At 37.7% G+C, this 27415-nt stretch overlaps 1 protein-coding gene across 1 annotated transcript in view; it reads left to right on the top strand.

Moving 5' to 3' along the window:
- The window catches only part of ppfia4 (PTPRF interacting protein alpha 4), an 82019-nt gene that overhangs the window by 36611 nt on the left and 17993 nt on the right, over positions 1–27415 (top strand). Inside the window, exons 2-10 of the mRNA XM_057362140.1 lie at positions 13847–13948; positions 14998–15162; positions 15494–15568; positions 17391–17474; positions 21107–21328; positions 21681–21827; positions 22702–22836; positions 23912–23995; positions 25858–25989. Of these exons, the coding sequence (XP_057218123.1) occupies positions 13847–13948; positions 14998–15162; positions 15494–15568; positions 17391–17474; positions 21107–21328; positions 21681–21827; positions 22702–22836; positions 23912–23995; positions 25858–25989 (1146 nt within the window). The remainder of the gene's footprint in view (positions 1–13846; positions 13949–14997; positions 15163–15493; positions 15569–17390; positions 17475–21106; positions 21329–21680; positions 21828–22701; positions 22837–23911; positions 23996–25857; positions 25990–27415) is intronic.

Raw genomic sequence — 27415 nt, forward strand, 5'->3', positions numbered from 1 at the left:
GTGTTTATAGTTTATTAAAGTGATACTCCACCCAAAAATGAAAATTCTGTCATGAATTACGTCCCCCCCAAGTTGTTCTAAACCTGTATACATTTCTTCATCTGTTGAACACAAAGAAAGATATTTGGAAAAATGTTAGCAACGGACATTTCTGGGACATCACTGACTACCATAGTAGGAAAAAATGAAATGGCAGTCAGTGTGCCCTAGAACTTTTTGCTTTCCTAAATTTTTCAAAATATTCAACAGAACAAAAAATGATAAAATATTTTTTCCTACTATGTTAGTCAGTGATGTCCCAGAACTGTCAGCTGCTAACATTTTCCACATATCTTTCTTTGTGTTCATCAGAACAAAGAAATGTATATAGGTTTGGAACAACATGAGGAAGAGTAAATGATGACAGATTTTTAATTTTTGGGTGGAGTATCCCTTTAATTTCAAGTGACTTAGCCATTACTTTGCTTTACTGGACGAAACTCCAGTGTTTTTACTGGAGTCTGTAGAAGCAAAGCTGGGATGCCCCTCTCACCACTGAAATACCTTTTGCTGTTTTCTATTGATCTTATGCTGAGTGCTTGTTCTTGTACCTAGAACCGCTGGGCTTCTCTACAGTTATGCCATTAACAGTCACAAGTGGGAATCTCCAGTGTCAGATGCCTCTGATATCTGACGGCGGTGCATCCCGTAGAGGGGCTTGTCTTGCCATGGCACTTCCTGTTTGTCATCTTCTTCGTCCACTCTCCTCTACAGCACACGTCTTTTAGCCTGATAATCTCTCTCACACAGTACCAGCACACGTCTGTCACTCTTCGTCCTCCCCCTAACCAAACAGATCTGTTCCCAGATCAGTTTAGCTTCTCAGCACATATTGACAGAGATGAATCTGGACAAGAGGAAATCTGAGCCCGTATCAGTATATTGCCACTGGGATGGTAACCTACTCACTCTAAACGCGTCGATAGAAAAACGATCCTATAGTCTAGAATAGCTTGCGGTCTGTTTGTGACAGCTCCTTTAGTTTCAACATGTTTTATAGATTCTAATGCATCCGAGTAACAAAGAAAATAAATATTATAAAATATATAAAGGAATAAGGGACTGGAGGTGCTGTTGCAGAGGTCTGCTGTGGTCTAAATATCAATGGTCTCAAGACTTTTCTTAAACAAGAAAGATATTAGATTTTTTTTAGCAACTGACATTTCTGGGACATCATTGACTACCATAGTAGGAAAAATTAAAACGGTAGACAAAGGTGCCCTTAAACGGTTTGCTTTCCTAAATTATATTTCCTAAATATCTCATTTTGTGTTCAACAGAAAAAGTTGTAATATTTGTGCTGGCGGTCGCTGGGCTATTTTGGGATAGTTATGATTGGCCATATAGGTCTGGTTTTGTTATGCAAATCTGGCAACCATGGTAAGTTGTTTAGTGTACTTTTATTTTGAGTCTTGATTGATTTTGCAGACCATTTGTAGATCATCTGATGCATATTGCACACAAAAATGTTTCGATAATTGACATCTCCAATATGATTGGCTAATTGGCCCTTTTGGAACTCAGACTGCAGAAATTGGTATCTATATTTTCTAAAAATGTCATTGGGGTTGTGTCTGTTTCTGTGTATATCTGTTAAGACTAAACACAACTTACACATTTTTCTCAGTCAATTATAGTGGTGTCATCACTTAAATTTACACATCCTTTACTGTCACACAGAATCCAAACGAACTTGGTCTCTTTACAAATCAGTTGGTTATCTCTTCCTGTTTAAGTAAGCAGAGAGTTCTTGGGCAAATAAAGATCGCAAAGCAGACCAGATTTTGTCCTGAACAGGTGGACTGATTTTCACCAGCTTTTGAACTCTTAATATCTCCATGTACCCCCAGCCAGCAGACACACATGCCCTGCCAGCAACTGTTCATCTCTCTCTTTCTCTCTCTCCACTATGTCTTTATCTTCTCCCATGCTCTATTTCCCTCTCTGTTTGCATTTCGTAGCATCCTTTTCTCTTGCTGCACTCCTACCCCCATTTACTCACCCCCACCCCACCCCTTATGTCTCTCTCTCGTTTTTATGTGGGTTTCAGTCTGCAGAGTTGTGCGTCGCTAAGCAGAGCCGGCATCGAAGACTTTTATTTATTCTCCAGTTTACCATCATCCATCAGGGATTTAGAGTCCGAGTGCTCATCTCGTTCACTCTGTCTCTCCTCCGTTCACCCTCCCCTTCTGTCCTCACTGCGGGGGGCTCGCAGATCCAAGCCAGGTTCTGATATGATTATTGCGAGATGAACTTAATCTCTCAGAAGATCCAACTACACAATGGGATCTACTTTAACACATATATGTATCAGGTAAGCGCTGCAGCGGATCCAACATTGGCTTTCGGCTAAAGTTCGTTTTAAGATGCGTAAGTCGCACAAGTACAGTCAGCTGAGCTGTCGGAGGTGTCACCTTTTTAAAGCCGACAAACGTTAGTCGAAGTACACGAGAGAAGTTGCATGCAGAGCGATTTCGTAGAGCATTCAAGGGAGAGATATTAGATTGTGACTTGCTTTGCCAGTTGTTCGTTGACTGACGTTTAGCAGCGAATCGGAAATCATATGTTTCTAAACTTGTGGGTTTGTGCAAGCGTGTGTGCAAGTGTTGCTTATCTCCAACGTGCGGTCTTGGTGAAACTGGGGACATGTGTAGACATTTTGTGCAAACATGTACATTGCTCTGATTGGCTGCTGATGAATGCATTCATCTGAAATTGCTCTAAGGACATACAGTATCAGTCCCAGCTTCACCATTGTGATGTCAAGACATACCTCCTATATTTTTCTTCTATACAACTTTCTTTGTTCTCCAGAACACAAAAGAACATATTTTGAAGAATGTTGCGCAAAAGAAAAAGTTGTATATATTCAACCACAAGGGTGAATAAATTATTTTTGGGTGAACTATCCCTTTAAAAGGCTTTATAATGCACTGCATGCTAACTTACATTAACAGTTGTTCTCACCTTCTGTCCATTTGTTGCATTTACATAAAATGCCTTTACAAGTTTATCTATGCATTCATGCATTGAAGCTGTAAACATCTCAAATCCACATATAGGCCAAATGCAGTGGCGTCTTATAGTGTTCAGAATGCATCTTAGCTAAAAAGAGGCGCTATGCTGCTAAACATTGTTTGTATAATGCCCTAGTACTATACATACAGTACAGCAGATGCAGTGTCCCGCTCTAAGATGCATCCTGAATACAATATTTACCGCAGGAAGCGTTTTGGGCTTTTTCTGTCGCTTGTCCCTCGAGACGGAGAGGGAGAGATTTTAGTTTTTAGAGACAGAAACAGTCACTTGGTATTTTTTTAAATAATGATGTATGAATGGATCTGTTTTAATAATAAACAAGACATAGCGGAGTACTGGTGACAGGAAAGATTCAGGCATGATGTGGAATGGGAACAGACGTCGGTTCTGTGTCAGGAGATACAGGCACTGTCCTTTGTGTTCTCAGAGGTTCTGTTTGTATCCCACTACAGGCAATTTTTAAGCTTGTCAAAAAAGTCACATCACTGAAGTACGAAAGAATGAAACTCACAGGAAAACCGATGGTGTCGATGTGACTGTTCCCTTGGTCGTGTTATGTCACATCACCTGAAAATTTCTGTTGCCGGTTTAGAGGCTCACTTCAACCCTGGTTACTCATAATCCTCTGAGGCAAGCTACCCTGTTTCTGTCTGGGAGATGTAGCCTTCTTATTCCATATCCATATTGCTTCTGAAGTCCTTGGGTTTCTTCTTGTTCTCCGTGACCCCGATGACTGGACATTACTGAAGTTTACTGGCGTTCTGCCGAGAGCAGAACGACATCTGTCAGCACACTCACAGCATCTGCCTCTACTGAAGTGTGACTGACAGATTCTATTTGATGAAAGATGTCACTCTCTGTCTCACCTTGTGTCACTGACTGTGACTGTCTCCCTGACTAGGAATTTTACATGACGATGTGAGGGAATAACATTTCAGAAACAAATATATGTAGAAAATCGTTCTGTCTCTCTTTCTTTCTCCGATTTAGACCGCAAGATCAGAAAGGGACCCACTGAGCCCTGTCCTGCAATACACTTCAGTAAATGTGCATGCTGGCATTTTATCAGCTCGGGTTTTGTTGCCTTGGGTACTAATTATATTTGTGAAAGACTGATTTATACTTGTGTGCCCCTGCCAAAACATTTTTCATTTATCGGCTATTTGTATTTTCGGGCGTTTTACAGAGAGCAGACCATATTCCATATGTACGTTTATCTTTAAAGAGTTTTTCTTTGACATTTTCCACATCTTGAGGCGAATTACTGTGCTAAAGACCTCGGTGACATTGATTTTAATACATATGTATGCTGATAAAATATCAATTTAGAAATCCATCCTTTTCTTCAATATTCAATTATGGATTAATGCACAAAAAACCCAATTGGAATTTTAAATGTATTAATATATCTGTTTTTACTTTGTTATGTTAACTTCATAGTATAACTTTATAATATGTTGCCGTTTGGCAGCTTTAAAGTGATAGTTCACCCCAAAATGAAAATTCTTTCATTATTTACTCACCCTCTTGTCATTTCAAACCTGTATGACTTTCTTCCTTCCGCAGAACACAAAAAAAGATATTTTGAAGAATGTTGGTTACCGAATAGCAGCGGTACCCATTCACTCCTGTTGTACGGACACAAAACTAGGGCGAGTGAATGGGTACCTTTTTCGGTTATCAACATTCTTCAAAATATCTTCTTTTGTGTCCTGCGGGAGAAGGAAAGTCATACAGGTTTGAAATGAGTGCATTTTTGGGTGAACTATCTGTTGAACTTATAAAATATACCCATGCTGAAAAATTGAGATGCACTGAGAATCGTGGCATTAGTCTGTGCCTTTGTGAATCAAAATCGAATTGCAAGATGCCTAAAAATTCCCATGTGTAGTTGTCCATGTCTCTTTATGCAGTTATCTGATTGATGAAATTCAGCTTCAGCAACTGCTGAGTCTGTTCAGTGTTTACATCCAGTCGTGTGTGTGCGTGTGCGTGTGTGTGTATGCGTGCGCATGTGTGTGTGTGAGTGTTAGGGAGTTTTTAGTTATGACACAGACCAATATTCTGAGTATTGCTCACACACCAAAAGGTTCTGGGAGGCGTCGCTCTGCCGCATCGGCAGATCTGATGACAGCGGATGTGTTCTCACTGCCGTTACCATGGCACTGATATCACACCTCAGATTGAAGTGTACTAATCTGTATTTACATGCACGCCCTGTTTTCAGATCAGCTCAATCCCCGTAGCCTGCAGCGATATGGTTATGGAACAATTTGATCGTAGATCAGCACGAGGATTCATTGGATGCTTGATCTTGTCGGTACTGGTTTAAAAGTAAAGTTTGCTTCTACTGAATGACATCTGAGAGGCCTGCCCTGTTGAAAAAAACAGCATGGTTAGGTAGGTTTTGAAGCATGGTAGCTGGTTTGTGCTGGTTTAATTTGGTCGTTTGCTGGTTTAAGCTGGTCATGTGCTGGTTTAAGCTGGTCCTGAGCTGGTTTAGGACCAGCTTAAAAGCATAAACCATCTACCATGCTTCAAAACCTACCTAACCAGCATATGCTGTTTTTTTCAACATGGTGTTTACAGAAAGCATAAGGTTTCCTTGACTAACTTCGAACATTAGTTCATACAGAGATGCTCATGTAACAAAGCCAAGATTAAAATAGCTCTGTTTGTTATCTGATATATTATCCACGAATCTGCAGTCAAATATGAGACTGTAAGCCTATTTGATACTGCAAATACAAATATGTACAACCACAATGGAGCTGTGGAGTGAAGTTGCTCTGAGGGGCACATGCAGGTGTGTTACATGTCTGGATTGTATTGATAAGACTTGATTTTTTTTATTCTAAATCAAAGACTGCGCCATCTGCGGAGCATTTTAGTGCATTTAATACTTGAAAACCCAGCTACAATTTATGCTGCAGTTATAATTATAGAAAAGTTAACCTGCCACGGCAGCAAATTCAGCAGTTTTTGGATCTTGTTGGTCTGACTTCGTCAAGACAAACTCAATGGAACAGCCCCTAAATTCAGCTAGGTGTTTTTCCTGCTATACCTGTTGATTATATGTTTCGCATTGAGTAAATATAGCCACATATATGTTGGTAATATAAATTAGGGGTTCCCAAACACAGGTATAATCAAAGGTTGGCTATCTCATGGCACATCTTTTAAATTGAAAATTGAGGGAAAACACACAAATTCAGTCCCTTTACTTTTTATTTTTCTTGTCATGTTTGAATAAGTTTAATTGCAATATCAAATACCTTATTGTAGGGCTGCACAATTATGGCATGCTTGTTTATATTATTCCCCTTGATATTGTAAGTGTGATTAATAATGTTGATTATATTTTAATGTTTTAATAAACGCGACCATACATGCTTCGTGCTGTAAATGTGCTGCTTGCGCATCCAGTGTCCAAGCACAATAAACGTTTGAACTATATGTTCAGTATAGAAGTCTAATTGTTAGTTGCCGGAATAAACTGTTTTATTGCACCACAACAGCAAGTGACTTTGCCTGACCCTCCTTATGACCCAAAGTTTGAGAACCTTTGATATAAATGACTATACTGCCAGTTAGTGTAGCGGGTTGATATATTTGGGCATGAGATTGCGGGTTCGCACACTCATTTCACAATTAAATAAAATCCATGGTTGGTTTTAGTTTGCAATTTGGTTTATTTGTATCCTATGAGTCCTAATAATTGCAACTTAAACTATTTCTAAAGTGCTTATTTTATAAAGAATGCTCCTATCTCACATAACGCAGTGAAGCAGTCCCTGTATAGAGTGAATAATTGATTGTCGAACGATCGATATCCATTAATTCAGCACCACAGCCATGGACAGCACCTAGTAACGTGGGACGTAAGAAAGTAACGTCCTAAGGTATAGTTTGGGAAACACTCATAGAAAAGATATAACTGTAGTTAAGGTGTCGCTTGAGAGTCTTCGTAGCGTGCTAAGAGACAACGATATCGGGAAACGCAGCCTTGGACTGTTTTCAGACTAATGTTTATATGATTGAAATCTTCATCTACATTCTGGTTGTTTGATGTGTTTAAAGCAACAAAATCGAGATAAACATGTCTATTAAACTTTGATGGTAAAATCACTTTAAAATGCTCCATCTCATAGTTTTTTCTTTATTTTGTCCTTCCATGACATTCTGTAGTTTCTGCAGCATCAGGTTTGATGTTACTCTACTTTGTTTTCCAGTGGGACCTTTGACTCAAAAATACATCCAAAAATCCAGCAACAATGATTTATAACTTGGCAGTGACCCTGATTTGGCCCGCAGTCACTTTTATACATGGAAGGCAGTTGTCGACCCACAATCCTGAAAGTTGACCAGTCATGCATCAGAGTGATCTTCTATACATATTTTGCATTTATTTGCCTGAAAACTGCTGTCATGACTGATTAGTGTTCATTTCTGTCACATTAGTTCATCTGTAAGACCATCTGTGCTGCCACCAGTTGACTGAAGGTTAAATGCAATGACCTTATTCACACTTTTATATTTTCACATTTTACATTTGCGCTGTGTCATTACTGAGCTGGCGTGAGTTTATTTTCCGGGCGTCGTGTCTCGAAAACCAAAATATGTAATTTCTCCATATTAGAGTCTGTTCACAGCAAATCGCCAGTGTTAAAAAGGGTCAAATTAACTCTCACAGTGTTTATATAATCCACACTTTGAGAGTGTGGATTATATATACACCATGAGTGTTAATTTGATTTTACTGCGATTTTACCGTGTTTATATAAAGTGATTTTACATGCAAGCCTGGCTCTTAGAATAAAATCTTCTTCTCTGAAAATGATAGATTAAAGTCATACAGCACTGTGCAGAAGTGCATGAGATTTCTTGTGATGTTACTCATTTGTAAGTCTCTTTGAATAGAAGCGTCGCTAAATGACTAAATACAGTGCAAGATGTTTGACAAAAACATTTTTCATCTTAAAATAGAAAGTGTGTCAGTAGGAATTATCAGTTTTAGATGATCAAATCATGAAAATTATGTTCAGCTGGAATGAGTCCTGCAGCAGATGTTCCCCACAGAACCCTGATCTTAACATTATTCAGTCAGTTATTTCACACGTTTCTATATAAAGAATAACCCCCTCAAAAAATCTTTATATACTTTATATCAAATTTACCTAATAAATGAATTTGGGGTGAATACTTTTTATAGAGAAAATATATTTAATTAGGTTTATTTTTTCCCAATGTGGTACAAAATATTTGTTATTCATGATACAGCCGCAGAAAAAAGAGACCTTGCAAATTTTCATTTAATTAGCAATTGTCATTCTAGTCCAGTGTCTGTTGAATTTCAACAAAGTCAAACCTCAGGAGTGACAATAAAGTCTTCCAACAGCAATGTGAAAGACTGACAGCATGAAAAGACACATGAAAACTGTGATAAAAATCGAGGTTATGACATAAGAATTTTTTTAATCTTTCCTACTTACATGTAGAAATACAGTATTACTGTTGTATTGCTTAAAAGTGAATATGAACTTGTTAGTATTTGAAGTATTTGAGGTCTAAAAATACAGAGCTTTTCTGTTATTTTGACCTGTTTCTCCAGTTTTCATTTTCTGCAAATAAATGCAAATAGAAACAATATTTTTATTTGAAATATGGAAGAAATGTTGTTAGTAGTTCACTGAATGAAACCAAAAAAATATATTTTACCTAAACACATACCTATTAATTGTTACCTACTAAAAGTTGACGCCCATTGACCAGTCTGAAATGTAATGGTTTCTTAGTATGAGTTGGCTGCCTGTACATTGTTCTAGATAGACATCTCACTGATAGCTGGAGGTGATTAATTAAAACTAATGGCATTTCTTCCCACCCATCTCCAGACTTTTTCACTCTCACATTACACAGCAGCTCACATAAGATCCTCGTCTAGACGATTATATTACTGTTAAATGTTAGATTTTCTCAACAAGGCAAAATCATCATGATCTGCAAGCTGTCGAATCTAATTTGCCATCTATGAAAAGGTTTTCACAAGTACATTATTTTCCTGTCTTATACATGAGGCTTGTCGATGAGAATAAAGTGGCTGTTACTAAGATCTATAAAGTTGATGAACCATTTTCAACCTCTTGTGTAGAGCTTGACAGTTATTATGGGAAATAACTCACTGGCTTACAATGTATTCAGTTTCTAATTATGCTGTTTATTTTTTTTTACTTTCTACAAACACAACTAGCAAACACAGTCAACGCCAAGTGCATGTTTATACCAAACATAAACATTTGATTAATTTGTCTTAACAGGGTTTCATTTAAGCAATACAACACTTGCATTTGTGTAGTATAAGCATGGCTGTTCGGGTTTAGGCAAATTTAGCTGTGCAAATCCAGGTCACACAATTACAGCAAAACCATCAAAACATTTAGATTTTTGCCCAGTATACTTGTTTTGCTTTGCATAGTGACACGTTTATTGGTGTTCTGTTTCTGTCATCTTATTAAATATGTGCATGTCTGACTGTGTTAAAGACTGTAGAAGCTATCATTTTGAAATATCATAGAGCAGAAAGGGTCGAGTTAGATGTCGTACTGAAGAACAGAGAGAAAATAACGATGAACAGATGTTGTCAGTTGTGTGGCCTCTTCTCAATCCATGTTCCTTTCTTCAAAACCAATTTCATGCATAAGACAAGAATGTTGTTTGGGATTGTGGGGTAGGCTGAATGAAATCATCTTATTTTAAGCATGTGTGGGGAAGTTAGGGGAAAAGCATGGGTGAAGTTGCGACACAATATTAAATACACAAAATAAGTATTTTACATTTTTAATGATTTTATTATATTTTGCATCTCAAGCCATTGGCATTTTTTGTCCTAATTGCATACAGTGAGCTTTCTGTTGTCACCTAAGATTGAACATTTAAAACTGGTGATGGTAAATCCAACACACTTCATCATTGTTTTTTTTCTCCGATCCACAGACATCTGGACTGAGAAGTTATGTGCATCAAGTAGCTAAAAAGCTTTACCTTTAAATGTTTTTATATTTTAACAAATATATTTAAAATGCTATACAATACGCTAATAAAAACAAGTTTATTCTACATAAGGTGAGAGCAGACATTTCGAAGTAGGTGGACAACTTTTGCCTTGCAGTTTGAACAGTTAATATACAAAAGCTACATGCAAACTTTACTTCAATCCATATAAAGTCCAAAATCATTGTCGGATCTGCTGTTTTTGCAAATCAGATTTAAGTCCTCTACTGTATCATATGGAAACATTCCCATTTGTGTCATTTGAAATACTCTGTATAGTGTGTGAGTGTTGTGTGTAGATTCTTGTAGTAATTCAGACTGCAGTGGCGTCTAATCCTCTGCTCAGAGACGCTGCTGTATTTGGCATATTCCTTCCATTTCTTAATCCCAAGGCTTTTACCAACCAAACACACAGAAATCCGTAGAGCTGTATGAGCACCGCTCACCTGCTGACAGCCGTCTCACAAGGTCAAACAGTGGCTTACAGCTGGTTGATTGTGGATTTTCTTTTTCTCTTTTATCCGTGTTGCACAAGTTGCAGAAAGTTATGACATTTTAGAAGCCCCTCGAGTTTAGTTTAAACTGGGATAGTAAAGTGTTCTGTCTTTTTTCATTGAGAGCTGAGCTCATACCTCATAAAAACTGACGGATATAATTGCACTGTTTTACATGATGTGACCTGTAATTAACTGCATTCATATCCTGTTGAGCCTTTTTTATTTTTTAGGAAAATAGTAATTATCTTATAATCTCTACATCTGACAAAATGATTTTGTTTTTTTACAGAGAGACAGGTTAACTTCGGTGAATACAGAGAAACATAAATGATAAATGTGTTAGCAGAAAACCTATGAACTATATTTCTGACTGATCTGTTTTTTTATATACTACTCACCTGGGGCCTCATTTATAAAACGCGCGTACGCACATATTTGATCGTAAAGTGTGCGTGCAAAAATCCACGGCAACGTTCATATTTATAAAAACGGTCTTTGACGTGGAATAGTACTTAGCTCCACGTCAGGGTCTGAGCAGACGTACGCACTTTTGCTTGTCCGAGTTCTGCAGGTTTTTGGAAATATAAGTCATTCTTGCCGCTTGTATAAGATTTGAACGTTGACAGGCGCTCTTTCATATGTCAATGACATTAAATAGACATCGTTAAAAGACGCAGATCTGAAACTGTTCAGCTGCGTGCAATTTCACGATCATTTGCGATTTATAGATTTCCCATCTGATGGAGAAGCGTACACGCGTTTTCTGTGCGTACGTTCTTTCTATGAATCACACGTGCGCACTTTGTGAAATGATCGTAAAATCACATTTAGGACGGTTTCTACGCAACACTTTGTAAATGAGGCCCTTGAATTGTTTTGCCGGTGTTCGTTTCTATAATAAATTGAATATCAAGTGTTGCATTATAAAACAGACTCTTAATTACATTTCGTAATGTATTTTGCATTATGATTCAGACTCTTAATTCTATTTGGACGAGCTATGTTTGTAGTCGTTGCCGTTCTTGTGATTCACTTTTACGGAAATCTCACTGAATCGAAGTCAAAACATTCATGTTGAGTGTGAAATATAATCATTTGTTTTTAACAGTTTGACCTGAATTTTGTTTGTTTTATTAAATATGGATAGACACTGAGAGTTGAATCTGTCATTGAAGAAGAGTTCGCAACAACAGATAACTCAAACTAAAAATGTTTTTATTGTGTTAGTTAGCTGAATTTTTGTTATTACGACAATCAAAACAACCCCATTGTAGTTTGATTGATATTACTTGGAATGCAAAATAAAAAACATGATTTATAACATTTTTGAAAGACGTAGTTATCTGTGTTTGCAAACGAGCTCTTTAATTGAAACCTGCCTTGACGTTGTAGAAGATATAAAAACTGGAGGGATTTTAGCCTTTCACGCTCTCAAATCACAACGCAATATAATCCAGGACTTCAAATGCAAAACCTCAGCACAGAAAATCCTCTTGTGTTACTTTTTATAGTTGGGAGACAGATTCATTTACCATTGAGACATCAGCCTCTGATGACAAACCCCAGATGCATGTTTTCAGTTCCTTTGGTTTATTGTAGCTTTTATTGAGGTGGCGTATCCACGATTGCTTTTCCTGATACATGTTTTTTCATTTAATCATTTTTAACCCCTCCCCTGTCATATATCACACAGCTGCCAGTCTGGGCTGCCTGTTGTTGTTGTTGTTTTTTGCAATGATTGAAAGCGCCAGTAAGATCTAAAATCTGTTTGTGCATTTCAACCTCTTTCTTTTCTCCTCTCCTGTGAAAAAAATCAAATGAACGCACTGACCCATTTTTCTTCCCCCCTCCTCCCGGACCTTTCTGCCTTACACTTCAGTCAACCAGCATTATTCAGAAAGCGGAAAACAGCGCACTAACAAAACGTGTGACCTCATAAGCATCCCTTCTGCGTGCTGATCATAGCCAACCCTGCAGCCGTGCTAATACAAACTCAATGTGCTGTCAGTGTGGTCGTCTCTATTAGCAAGAGTCAAGAATCATTGAGACAGTATAACAAGTCACATAAGAGATATGAAAGAGATCATACTTTCAGAGATCCGCAGTTTTTTTCTCACCATAATCGATCAAAGTGAAAATTGAAAAGAAATGATCTTTTATTGTGATGGGTGACATATTACAGTCCTATCCCTTTCTTTAGCTCCCCGCCAGTATTGTCAACACTTGAAGTGTGTATGAATCTATGTTAATGGCTGTGCTGAAACAGGATGGGTGATGACATGCTTGAACAGGGTCCTGAATGTTTCCCAATAGACCACGAGGAACAGCTGGGTCAACTGGGACTGTTGCCAGAGGCCCGGTCGGGTAACTTCAGAGAACAGAGCCATCGAGATGTGCTAGACTGGCACCTGAACGCTGGAGGGACCAAAAGTGTTACTGCTGTTATTCTGCTTAAGAGATGCACAGCATTAAAGCAGCAGTTCACTCAAAAATAACAATTCTGTTAGGCTACATTTATTTCCTCTCCTTTCCAAAGGTTTACAGATTTGATCTACAGGAAATGTGCACATCATTGAAAGTCTACTTCCATGTCATAGTTTTGAGGCCTTCATCTACCTATTAACTAACAGAGGGTAGATGAGTAAATGTGTAAAGTGTGACTACTGGTGTTTAAGCTGGTTGACCGTGGCACGTCCCACAGACAGCACCACAATTTGACACATTCAACCGTGTGTCCTGTACAACAAAAGGCCTCTGTACAGTACTGTATGTGTAAATGGGACCGATTCCAAAATGTTGAGCTTGACTAGCTCAGGTGCTCCATGGGCCGTGACCATTCATTTTCATTGCCTCACGGACCATTCAGAGGAGACTATATAAGTCGAGGTCAGCAGTAAATATGAGTAGATGACATATTAAATGGAAACGGCATAGGTCTATGGACGACCGAGTGCCTGTTGTTCCATGTGTAGATCAATACAACCCTAAAATAACACTCATAAATCATAACATCTCTATTGAGTGTTATTTTAGCTAATACGCTAAAAGTAATAGCGTATTAGCGTGCATTATTTATAAGAAATAAGCTAATCTCTCTCTGTCTCTCTGTCTCTCTGTCTCTGTCTCTCTGTCTCTCTCTCTCTCTCTCTCTCTCTCTCTCTCTCTCTCTCTCTCTCTCTCTCTCTCTCTCTCTCTCTCTCTCTCTCTGTATGTGTTTACAGGAGTTTGCTACCCTGACCAAGGAGCTGAATCTGTGTAGAGAGCAGCTTTTAGAAAAAGAGGAGGAGATTTCTGAGCTTAAAGCAGAGCGGAACAATACCAGGGTGAGTAAGTGTGTGATTATTGATGACCAGACGTCCAGATAAATCAGGACAACCCAATCATTAGCCTTATCTGTCGTTTAATTGCTAAAAATAACTTTATTTTAAAATTTGCACTGCTGTGATCTATCATGAGACAGAAACTCTTACTCTGCAGTTCTTGACAGGCTTGCTTCATCCTTAGAATATTGAGAGGTGAACTGAAAGCATTCAGCGTGCACATGCATAATTGCGACAATGACAGAACATGCGGCTAGTATTTTGCATGCCATCTGACAAACTAATTTAAATGTCTAAACGCTTATTCCAACAAATTGCCTAAAACACGAGGAGAAATCTGAACCTGGTGAACTAAATGATGTTTGATGTCAGTATCAAATGTAGAATCAAGTTTGTCATGTGTTTACTATTTAAATCCAAACCATTTTCAATAAAGTATATTCCTTTAATCTCATTTCTTTCATTTCTTTAATCTCTGTTTTGTACAAACTGTTGTAAATAAAAGCGTTGGAATGAAAATTTGCTGTTAATTTACACATCCTCTGACCATCCAAGATGTAGGTGACAGTGTTTCCTCAGGTGAACAGTAAATTTTTTATTTCTTGACTTTTTGCTGTTCATAATTGAAACAAGATGTCCTTCAAAGAATTGTATTGGAAAAGTAAAAAAAGGAAGGAGAAGTAATTCCTTATTGATCATACAGTAATCTGCATTCTGCTGTACCTCGATGTAGATTCTGCATCATTCACATTCAAAGCAATAGTTCACCCAAAATAGTTTGTCAATTACTCACCCTTACGTAATTCCAAACCTGTATGACTTTCTTTCTTCTGCAGAACACAAAAGAAGATATTTTGAAGAATGTTGGTAACCAACCAACCAACACTGGCCCTTGTTGACTTCAAATGTATGCGCATTGAGACATTTCTCAATGTATCTTTTTTGTGTTCCATGGAACAAAGAGTCATAGGCAGGTTTTGAAGGACATAAGGACAGAATTGGTATTTTTGGGTGAACTATCCCTTTAACACACACTTTGTTTTGTTCTACAGCTTCTTCTGGAGCACTTGGAGTGTCTGGTATCTCGTCACGAGCGTTCTCTGAGGATGACTGTGGTGAAGAGGCAGGCTCCTCCGCCCTCCGGAGTGTCCAGTGAGGTGGAGGTGCTTAAGGCTCTCAAATCTCTCTTCGAGCATCATAAGGCCCTGGATGAGAAAGTAAGATAACAAGTTGTTTTTTATGTTACAAGTTGAACAAAATGACTATAATGCAGGGCAGTTTGCAGTTACTAGCAATGGCAAGATCATGGGTTTGATTCCCTGGTTTAGAAAATCAACCCCTCGGAGTATTGAACTAAAACATTTGCTAGTTTTAATCTGTCAGTGATGTGAAATTGGCAATGAGTGTGTAACGCAAAGAATAAGAACTGGTGTTTGATTTCATGACTAGATGAATGGTTAGTGGGCGGGGGGAGGTGTTGCCATTTGTATATTTTGTTATTTAAGTGCCTTTTGTTATTTAAGTGCCCTTTGTTTTTACTTTGCACAGGTGCGTGAAAGGTTACGTGTGGCTCTTGAAAGAATTACTACATTAGAGGGACAGCTGGCAGCCGCCACTCAAGAGGTACTGCTGCTATGACTCGCATGTGTGTGTTGAGGTATGCATGTGTACTGGTATAGATTTGCTGATCTCATTAACATCTGTGCTTTGACCACCTGCCCCCTGCTGTCAGCCTTTGCACGCTGTCCACTTCCATCTCTCACATGCCACTAGCAGTCCAAGCAGAGCAAATGCACTTGACATACTGTAGTTTTACATTAGTAAGTAGCTTAGCATTGACAACACAATTACACACAGCCAGGGTCTGAAATAAAGTCTGACCACACCTGTTAATAGCCTGTCATTGAGAAACGACTTTATATTGCCATAAATAAATTTACAAGCTATGGAACTGTATTTACAGTTGCGTTATTATTTTAAAATCTTTTCTTCTTCTGTATTTACTGTTGGTTACTGTTACCAATGCCACTCTCATCATTCCGTTCAACAACTTGATGGAAACGCACATATTTAGCTTTTTTCTTTTTTTGCGAACTTTGTAAAGATTCTATGGAAACCCAGCTTTTGAGACTGTAACAGTCACAATCCCCAAAGTTCTTCATGTTGACAGGCCGACAAAATTTGCCTTATAGTCACAGTTCACCCAAAAATAAAAATTCTGTCACCATTTACTCACCCTCGAGTTGTTCCAAATCTGCATTAATTTCTTTGTTCTGATGAACACAGAGAAAGATATTTGGAAGAACGCTTGTAACCAAACAGTTCTTGGCCACCATTGACTACTTTAGTAGGAAAAATGACAATGGGAGTCAAAAGTGCCCCAAAACTGTTTTCTTTATACATTCTTCAAAGTATCTTTTGTGTTCTTTAGAACAAATACATTTACAAAGCATTTTTTCCTTCTATATTTTTCCTACTTTGTTCTTTAGAACAAAGAAATTTATATGGATTTGGAACACCCTGAGGGTGAGTAAATAAAGAAAAAAAAATCATTTTTGTCCTTTTTGTTGCTATAAAGTGAGCATAACAGAGAACTAAATTTAAAACACACTACAGGGAGAACACATGGAAAAAAACATTTTTATGTTCCACCATTGAAAAACTTCATTCACTGGGTAAATGGAAAAGTCATTGGCTACATCCCGTGTGGGTGACATGACGTTGCATTTTGACAAAATTGCAAAATTTGTACAAACAACCGTTTTTCTTTCTTTCTTTCTTTCTTTCTTTCTTTCTTTCTTTCTTTCTTTCTTTCTTTCTTTCTTTCTTTCTTTCTTTCTTTCTTTCTTTCTTTCGCATCTTCAGTCTTGTTTTAGGATATATTAAATGTTGCTATCAGTATTTGTTTTCAGAGATAATAACTAAGCCTTAACTTTAAATGTTATGAACTGTAATAAAGAGAGCCCAAATCAGCTACCCTCATCCAAATACTGACATGCAAATGAATGTGTACATACTGTATTTTAATTGTCTTCAATGGGCCTGAAATGTGAGGATTCAAATGCAAATGGCCCACCAGTGTCTCATTAATACATTAAAAACATGCGGCTTTTAAGCACAATAAGTTAATTCTGCAAAATGAGTTGTTCTAGTCTTATCTCCCACAAGACTCCCCAACCCATCTGAAGAAAAAAGGAACAGTCTCAGCTGCTATTAAAAGGAACACTTTTAAATTCCCTTTCACCAAAAAGTACATCTTCATAATGGGCAAGTGCATGGAATAAAAACAAAACAAGCAAGTGCATCACAGCTTCTGACGTGGAAGCAGTTATCTGTCACACTGAATGTTGCAAACCTTGTATTTAATTCTGTGGATGTTGTGTAGTGGGTTTGTTTCCACCCATATGTAAAACATTATTAATGTGACCGGTTTGTTCACCTCTAGGTGGTTATGTTGAGACAGAGGAAGGATGGACGATCGGATGGAGATGCTGTTGAAAAGATGGATGGCTCTAAACCTACATGGAAGGTATTTGCATGTAAATGCTGTAGTTTAATTATTATTACAAGATATAAATTTAGGATTTTTAGTTTTATGTTTTTAAAGAACACTCTACTTCGTTTTATAAAAAATGACATTCACTTGTGTCCATTTCCAAGCTAGCCAAGTTATTACACCATACGTTTTGTCAATAGTTACACCTTGCTGTTGTTTATCTATTCCCGGTCCAAAAAGGATTCCTTCTGCTCTATTACCTCTCTTACAGATGGTATTTTCCCAGCTACTGAGAAATAAACAGCATTGATTATGCGCCAAGTATTTCTGTCCTTCAACCTTGAGCTCAGGCTGCTAAATTGTCTCCGGCTTCTGAGTCACTTTAAGCAGACATTCAGCCAACAGCAGACTAGTCAATATGAGAAATTCACATCGCTCCTAATCTTGGATCCCGTTCATTGCTTAAATATGACCTTATGTTTTATTAATGTGTTTTATAAGGCATCGATTAGTTGTCTGTAATAAGAGAATGCGTTCAATGCAGCAGTATTGATTGTTTGCTTTGCCTTTAAGTGTCCAAAAACAAGGTATAGTACCTGCTAACCTTATTGGTAAATATTAGGATCTATTAAAGGTCTAGTATATAAAATCTAGTGGCATCTAGTGGTGAGGTTGTGAATTGCATAAAACAGCTCACTCCAACCCTCCCTTTCGAAGCACTACAGTGGCTGACACAGGACAAAGATGTTGTCATGTTTTTGCATCTTTGCCTCAGGAGATAACGTATTAACAAATGCGCTCTGTAGAACAATTTGTCCATTTAGGGCTACTGTAGAAACAACATGGGGAATTCAATGGAAGGGGACCCGTGGTGTATGTAGATGGAAATAGCTCATTTTAAGGTAATAAAAACAACGCTTCATATGTAAGGTCTTTATACACTTCTGAAGACATAGTTATGTATATTACATTGCATTTCTCTCAATAGATCCTACAAAAAATGGCAGCACCTTGAAGTATGCTTACATTATCTTACAGTTGTGATGATCCATGATGTGGATGACTTATACACTTTCAGAGAATTTAAATGTCAGCTTTTCTGAACAGTTGCTGACTCTCTAAAGAAATCTGAAATGTTACCAGTCCTAATGAGGATAAACATTCCCCTGCTAATTCCCCATTGTGTGTTTCTTCAACAGTCTTTAAGTGATTTTGGCATATATAAGCATATTTTTGTTTGTCCCAAATTATAGGGCTCTAATAAATTGTTAATTAAATTTGTAGACATGTATTTTAAGCAAGAGACAAAGAGTGAAAAAATGGGCTGACGAGATTTTTCCCGTGAGTCATTAGCACCTGAGAGGTTGCGTATCACAATATTACTCCCCCCGAGGACGATGATGAAAATGATACACTTGCAGTAAAGCCCTTTATCTAAACACGTCCTGTATAACAAGCCATTCAGGGAATGTAGGACAAATTTCAGCAGAGGAGACCCCTCAAGTCATCTGTCTGCCATATTTGACTTTAAACTGAATGTTTAAATAGATACAATAAATTACAGCGAATGTAAAAGGGCCGCATTGAAAGAATGAGAGCAGACAGTCAGACCAGGATTCCTGCGCCAGCGTGTTTCTCTGGAGAGCTGGCTGAAGCTTCCCTAGATGATTGAAATATGACTCATTTTCCATAGATCACAACTCATCAAACACTTGAAGCAAAGTTCAGGCTGTCAGAGACTGACAGGATTTTCCCAGTAGACTCCAAATAGAGGGTTCTGTCAAATTTGCTTTGATAATTCGGCGAAGTCAAAGATCATATACTGCTGCATATAAAAGTTTCTTGAACTATAGGCATCCCACATCACAGTTCGACATTTCATCATAATTACTCTTCTTCTAAACTGGAGTTCCCTTGATAACAGTGTATACTAACATTTGAAAAACTTGAACAGGTTTGAAAAACTGGAAATGTTATAAATATTTGAAAATATCAAAATTTCACGTTAAAACAGCAAATTGGTATGGGATTCCTCCCTATTTTTATATAGCCAGTAGCCTTTAGTTTACCTCACAGCTGTGAATGTACATGCGATGGTTGCGATGGTACATTGTGAAGGCAATTGTTATTAGTGGTAAAATATGGTCATAGACAAAAATGTGTATACGCCTGTGCAAGATAATGTCATTAACATTTTAAATGCTTTTTTAAATCCAAAATCCTTTAGATTTAACCAAGCTTATTGGTAAACATTAGGTCCAGTATATGAAATTTAGCGGCATCTAGTGGTGAGGTTGCGAATTGCAACCAACGGCTCACTCTACCCCTCCCTTTCAAAGCACTATAGTGGCTGACACAAATATAAATATTTGGCATAAAATTATAAATATTAATATTTAATTAAAATTACAAATGTATACTAACATTTGAAAAACTTGATAAGGGTGTAAAATTAGTATTTGTCATAAAATAAAAATTGTAAATAAGAATTTCAATTACAAATGGTTTGTTTATTTTTTAATGCTTAGATTATGAAAAATAAATTAAGTTAAAATAAATTGATTTACTTTAAATTATTCCCCCAAAATGTTACCTGAAAGCTTAAATTATATATTAATATATATATTCATTTTTCAACTTTTTCCATATTGTGGCACTGAATATTATTTTGAATACAAGATAAATATAGGTAAGATGTTCAGAAGGAGCTGAGATGTCAGAAAGTTGTAAGACATGCATATTTCTGTAAAACTGTAAACTGGTTATTTTAGCCTTCTGCATTTCTGTATCTCTTGAGAATAATTTAATTACCAGCATGTAATTCAGTTTAAGGTTAAGAAGCAAATCCAATCATCTGCCACTCAACGTTACAGACACCTTCAAATGCATACACACACATTTGCAAAAAAACACAATAACTAAACAAAAGAAAACGCAAAGCTTGCATGTTTGTGCATAATGGCCATTATTGCCATATCACCTGTCACTGGCTCAGCACTGCTGTAGTGAGATAGAGCTAGACACCTCTACGGTGAAACCAAACCCCTTTCGCTTGAGACAGTTATCTGATGGTGTTCTCATTAAATATCTCCCCAAGGAATTCTCCTGGTATTCTGGAACTTGACGTTTCTGCTTTGGAGCTAAAAAAGCAGCTGGTATTGGGGAAAAGGTGGGGTGCCGAACCCAGGTCATGTTTTTCCCAGTAACACTTACGTTTCGGGTCTGACAAAAATAGTGTGGAGGTTTAATTTGCTGGACTGTGTACATTTGTGTGATATATGCGAGAAAACCTCTGAACTCTCAAGGCTGTAATTGCAGTGAAGCTTGCTTTGCTTGCTGTCTATGTTTCTCACTCTCTGACTCAGCATAATGTCCCAGTCTGAAACTTATTCAAAAGTTGAACCATAAGTGGAAGGCAGGGGACCAATAATAAGTTCTGTCATTGCTTACTCACCGTCATGTCCTTGCAAATACATGACTTTCATGCTTTTATGGAACACAAAACAAACTTTTGTGACACTTTGTGTTCAATGAAAAAATGAAGGTCATACAAGTTTTAACAACATGAAGAATAATAAACGATGACAGATTCATCTTTTTAGTTAAACTGCTCCTTAAAAGCACTTTTGCACCACTAACATTTTCCTTGTCTGTGTCTGTGACAGAGGCTTCCCAATGGCTCCATCGATGCCCACGATGACAACAGCAGGTGTGTGGAGCTACAGGAACTGCTTGATAAAGCTAATAAAGAGCTGACCCAAAACAGAGACCGGATCGGCGGTCTGACCAGCCGCATGACCGAGCTCGAGGCAGAACTGGTCACCGCCCGTAAAGACCTGCTGAAGAGCGAAGAGCTGTGCACCAAACACCAGAGAGACATCCGCGAGGTTAGAATGATTGAGGGGAGAGGAAGATCAAGGAATGGGGACAGGCTAATAGTTTCTTGCCTTTAAGAAAGTGATGACATTAAGTGTCTGCTTTATTTTGAAAGACAGAGCATCTACTATATATTTCAATTTTAATTTAAGCATGCATTATTGACATGACAAAAAATGCACTTTCAAATGCGCACAAATAGTGCAAGTATGTATACACACGAAAAGAAATATGATAATAGTAATAGTATAAAAAAGAATAAAATAAATTAAATACTATATAAAATATAAAGAACCTGATTAATTGAATATAGTCTTATTTCCCAAAAGTCTTTGTATCTCTTACTACGTGCCTGTTCGACAGGCGATGGCACAGAGGGAAGACATGGAGGAGCGAATCACAACATTAGAAAAACGTTATCTGGCCGCCCAGAGGGAAACCACCTCCATCCACGACCTGAACGACAAGCTGGAGAATGAGCTAGCCACCAAGGATTCACTTTACCGACAGGTACGCAACCCCTAGAGCTGGACTGAGTTAAAGTTGAATTCAAATGGAAAATTGAAAAAAAATGAAAATTCGGTCATCATTTACTCACCTTCGGGTTCTGATGAACACAGAGAAAGATATTTGGAAGAATGCTTATAACCAGACAGATTTTGCCCCCCATTGACTCCCATAGTAGGAAAAAATACAATGGGTGTCAAAAGTGCAACAGAACTGTTTGCTGTCCTACATTCTTCAAAATGTCTTCTTTTGTGTTCAACAGAACAAAAAAATGATAAAGTAATTTTCCTACTATGGGAGTCAATTGGGGACAAGATCTGTTTGGTTATAAGCATTCTTCCAAGTATCTTTCTCTGTGTTTATCAGAACAAATACATTTTTACAGATTTGAAACAACTCGAAGGTGAGTAAATGATGACAGAATTTTTGGGTGAACCATCACTTTAATGTCCCATAATGCATCAGTTGAAAACTATTATATGAGAGATTTAGTCTATGTCAGTAGGGTGTATGTGTGTGTGTCTATGAATGATGTGCATTTATATTTAAACAGATGAAACCGTTTACTTGCTTTATCATGTTTATTTTCTAAATGTGGATGTATTTTTGTGTTTTTGTACACACTGGTTGTGCACTTATTTATGACGTATTGTATGTGTGCGTCGTTTCATTGTGTACTGTGTTTTTTGTGCATGTGTGTTTGTAACCGTCTTCCCGTTGTGTCTGAATGCATACATTGGGTGTACAATATTTATTTATGCCAATATCGTTGTGTTCATGTAAACAAAGGTGTGTATCTCTATAATGGTGTCTACACTTGTGTACACCCTCCGTTGGTCTTACGTTTGTTTGCTGTGTGTATTTGTGTATGCATCAGAGCGAGGAGAAGGTACGACACCTCCAGGAGCTGCTGGAGTTGGCAGAGCAGCGCCTACAGCAAACCATGAGGAAAGCAGAGACTCTACCGGAGGTGGAAGCTGAACTTGCCCAGAGAGTTGCCGCTCTTACCAAGGCGAGTACTGAGTCAGCCATCATAGACATAAGAATTCAGATTCCGCTTAAATGATTCAGATCCCTTCATTAAACAACTGGAATGTGACAAAACATTTATTTATAAACGAACGGTGCAATTTTGTTCTAGGAAACACTGTTATATATTACAAAATATGTTATTTCTGAATCTGTGCAGGCTGATAAGTCTAACGGCATACAAATGATTCGTTTCTGGTGTTTTCTTTTAAACGAAACTAGTTTGCAATTCTCATTCCTACTCTCGAAACACCGACACCAGGAAGAAAAAAGCAGGATTATGAGAAGAATGTGGTAATCGGTTAATAAGCTTATTCTCTGTCAGAAGTAAAACACCATCTCAAAAGATGATAAAACAAAGTTTTAAGATCTCCCAACTGGGAGGGTAAGATCGACTCTAGAGTTAGAAGGGAGAAAAACAACTTAAATTCTTCAAAAGACTCACTGAGACACAGTGTAGAGAAACAAAGAATGCAAGTTTCAGTATGTTATGCGTCATTTCCTGATTCTCACCTGTCAAAAGGGCCAAAATATGAAAAACAACTGTTCTGTGTACTGTTCTGTATGCTTAAGCATCAGCAATCAAAATTGCATTCGAAATGGATTTTTCTTCTTTATAGACTTCCACAGTCGTTTTTTGTTTTGTTTTGAAAATACTCGGCAGCAGTCACATTTCATCCAAGCATCAGCAGGAATCATAAATGACAGTGTTTTGCGAAGGCAGCCAAACGTCTTGTCAGTGAGGCAGAGAGGCAGTGGGGGGGTTTTGAGTCTCACTAATGCAGTTAATTAAAAATGACAAGATTTTGTCAGTCCCAGTTGGCAACACTATATCACACACCTCATGATCCTAATGATACAAATCCACGGCTGGGTCTCAAACCAGATGTAAACTGTTGACATGATGAATGATGCAAGAGGCATTGAAGCAAGAAAGTACGATTCATTCACTGTGTTATAGAAAGTATTTCAATGTTAAAATGATATACTGCACAGATTTGAAAAGGCGTTTGGTTCAGCACAGTTGCTTCATAGACTAATGTCAGTGTGTCCTGCAGGCGGAGGAACGCCATGGCAACATCGAGGAGCGTTTGCGGCAACTGGAGGCCCAGCTGGAGGAGAAGAACCAGGAGCTGGGCAGGGTGAGAACTGGGCTTGTGGGAGTGAAAGGACAGATGTAAGAGAGAGGGATTGTGTGCAGGATGTAAAAAAAGTAAATGCTGAGTGTGAGAGATTCATTGGTTCATTTGTGTGTTTAAGGGTTTTTTTATTACTGTATTCATTTTCTTTTTTTGTTTGAAGTGCACATGAGAATGAACACTAGAAAGGATGCCCCGGTGATTTTTTTATGTGAATGCTCAAACATGGGTACTGTATGTTTGTGTATGTATGAAGCTTTTGTGAGTATGTTACCTTAGTGTATGTGGGGGGGTCTACTAACCATATTTCGGGGAGATACTGTATTGTTTTCAAAAGTGTGCAAAATCTGAGCAAAATTTCCTTTTGGGGGTGTCCTCGTTTGTTAAAACACTATAAAAATATAATGTTTAAAATCGTTGTTTAAATTGTAGAGATTCTGAAAGTTTTCTATAAGGGTTAATATTAAGGTGTGAGTTTTTGTTCGGCTGTAGCGTTTAAAACTAGTTGTGTGTAAAAACAATAGAAGTCTATAGAATTTTCCCATTTTGATAGATAAGTATACGTACAGTTTGTGTGTGTGCATGTGTGTGACCAGGTCAGAGTTTTCTCAAATTGTGAGGACCGAGCAAAATAAACCCTGAAGTTTAGGTGGCCAGCCTACATTCCCCATAAGGCAAATGATATAACAAATATATTAAATAACATCTTAATGAATATCAAAAAAAAAGTTCAGGGTTGGAGCTAGGATATCAAATTAGCATTAGCTGAATAAATCAACAGGAAAACTCAATGGAATGTCCCGTGATTATAGTAAAACAAACGTGTCTGTGTGTTTGTGTATTCAGGGAGAGAGTAGATGTTGTGTAATACGTCTTGACCAAGCCTGCAGGCGGCGTGTTTGACCTCACATTAGGGACTCCTTTCTGGTTCGCCTGAAATCTACTTCCTGCCCTTCTGCCACACACGCACACACAGAGATCCATAATCTAGCACTCCTATATAGACACACACATCCAACCATATGTTATTGCTCTGTGAATATGTGGCATTTTTAGCTCATCTTGCGGATGAATTTCTCCACCCCCAGTGAGAGCAGAGCTGCAATTGGCTGCTATATTTGGATTGTGAATAATTCATGCATGGGTAATTTCTCCTGTGTGCAAACCGGTGGTTGTAATGACTTAAAACAGTCAATGAGACTCTTTATCCTCCTTCAGCCTTAATTAAACCCTTATATTCACATCACACCTCAGTCTGGGCTTCACCGAGCCTTTGTTTAGAGTTTTGCTTCAATTCTCAGCTGATAGTCACAGCGCTCTGTGTTGACTACATCTTGACTACGTCTTAAAAGCCATTTGCCACCAGAAGAAAATTAAGAATTTGTTGCCAGGCAACTGAGTGCCCATATCCCACTGCAATTATGTTTAAAAGTCACCCCCTTACATTCTCTACCATTATGTGTTTACTAGAAAGATTATCAGCACGAATACACATCACATGCCCTTGAAAATGTGATCAATTAAATTGCAGGCACAAACTGTGAACTTACAGAGGAAATCATATAATATCATGAAGTAAACTTGAAGGCATATAAAATCCTAAACTCCTCCACTAGAAGATCACAATATTGCCTGCGGGTGTAATACTGCCCTCTATTGTTTCTCCAGTAAACTACACAATATCATCACAGAATATTATTTCTCATATTTATTGCTATGGATTAAAATACACCCCCTTATAATTATTAGCATAAATCAATTGCGCTACACATATAAATAATACAGTGTGGTCCCATACATTTACATGAAAGCATGTTTTTTCTTCTAACGTCTCATACATTTCTTTTCTTTATTCCTTTATTAAGGCTCGTCAAAGGGAGAAGATGAATGAGGAGCATAACAAGCGTCTGTCTGACACTGTGGACCGTCTCCTCACCGAGTCCAATGAGAGGCTTCAGCTTCACCTGAAGGAGCGCATGGCTGCACTGGAGGACAAGGCATGGATTTAACTCTTAATATTTATTACCGGTTGGAATCCATGTGGAAAGCAGTTACCCAGTCTGGTTTTGAGTCTGAATTTTTTGTTCTGAAACAGTTTTTGTCAGACTCTGGTAAGAACCTAAAAAGAATCATTTCTTTGTGCCCAACCTTAATAAGCTCATCAAGCTTTTTCAGGCACAAACTGTCAAACTTTCTGTTCTTACACAGAGCTCTCATAACTGACTGACTTACCGGGCCAAATGTCAGCAGATCCAGGTTTACTCAACCAGTCAAAAGTGTTGGGACACTTATTCACTTATGTATTCATATTTTCACCTTTTAGAATAATAATAAACTCATTAAAATTATGAAATTAAACAAAGGGAAATGTGGTAATTATGTTGTAACTAAAAATCAATCAATCAATCAGTTAAAACATTTTATCATCTTCAGTGTAGTCACCTTTTGACTAGAATTTTCAGAAATGTTTTCTTGTCATATTTTCAAGCAGCTTCATGAGGTCTCACTCTGAGATGCTTTTTAAACAATATTAAAGGAGTTTCCATCTATTCTGTGCTCTTATTGGCTGTTCTTCATTATTCAGTAGGGCTGTCAAAATTATTAAATAATCGCCTCAACGCAGTTATTTGACATCATCGCAATGATTTCAGATAAGATCTTAATTATTGTAATTCTTTAGAAAACAAGGGTGATCTGCAGTATCTGCTGCATTTTACATCCACTGTCCTTGATCTGCACTCACTGTAACTTTCAAATGACATGTCTCCATTTGAGTTGTATTAGCTTTGTATTTTTTTTGTTGATTTGGTTTGTTTCCAGACTTGTCGCATCTACACAGCAAGACCCTCATATCTAGTTTTAGTGCTCAAGACATGTCATTGTCTTTAACAGTGTCAAAGCCTTAAAACAGACAATTAATCGCCATAATTGTAATTATTTAATAGACTATTAATCGTCAGCAAAATTTCATAATCGTGACAGCCCTATTATTCCGTCAAAGTCACCTATTTCAAAGAACCTTTTTATTAAATAAAAACTTGTTTGCAAAATTATACTTTTGTCTACTGAACTAATTTCAGACAGATCTAAAGTTTTTAAAATAATGAGAAGCATTACACTCAAGTGTCCCAAAACTTTTGACCGGTAGTGTACATGACTGAATGTCTGTGCTTGCACCCCTGCTTTCACCCGAAAGAAAGGCAGGCTTTTATATAACTCCATACTGAGTGGGCACGAGGAACAGCACATGATAAACAGAAATATAAAGGTTTCTGTTGAGCAGTCAACTTTTGGCACACATGTTTTGAAAGGGGATGAATGGCCAGATGTGAGTGGAAAGGGCAAAGCACCACACAGAGAGAGAGAGAGAGAGAGAGAGAGAGAGAGAGAGAGAGAGAGAGAGAGAGAGAGAGAGAGAGAGAG

This window comes from Triplophysa rosa, linkage group LG20 (genome assembly GCF_024868665.1).
Source record: "Triplophysa rosa linkage group LG20, Trosa_1v2, whole genome shotgun sequence".
NCBI classification, from domain to species: Eukaryota; Metazoa; Chordata; class Actinopteri; order Cypriniformes; family Nemacheilidae; genus Triplophysa; species Triplophysa rosa.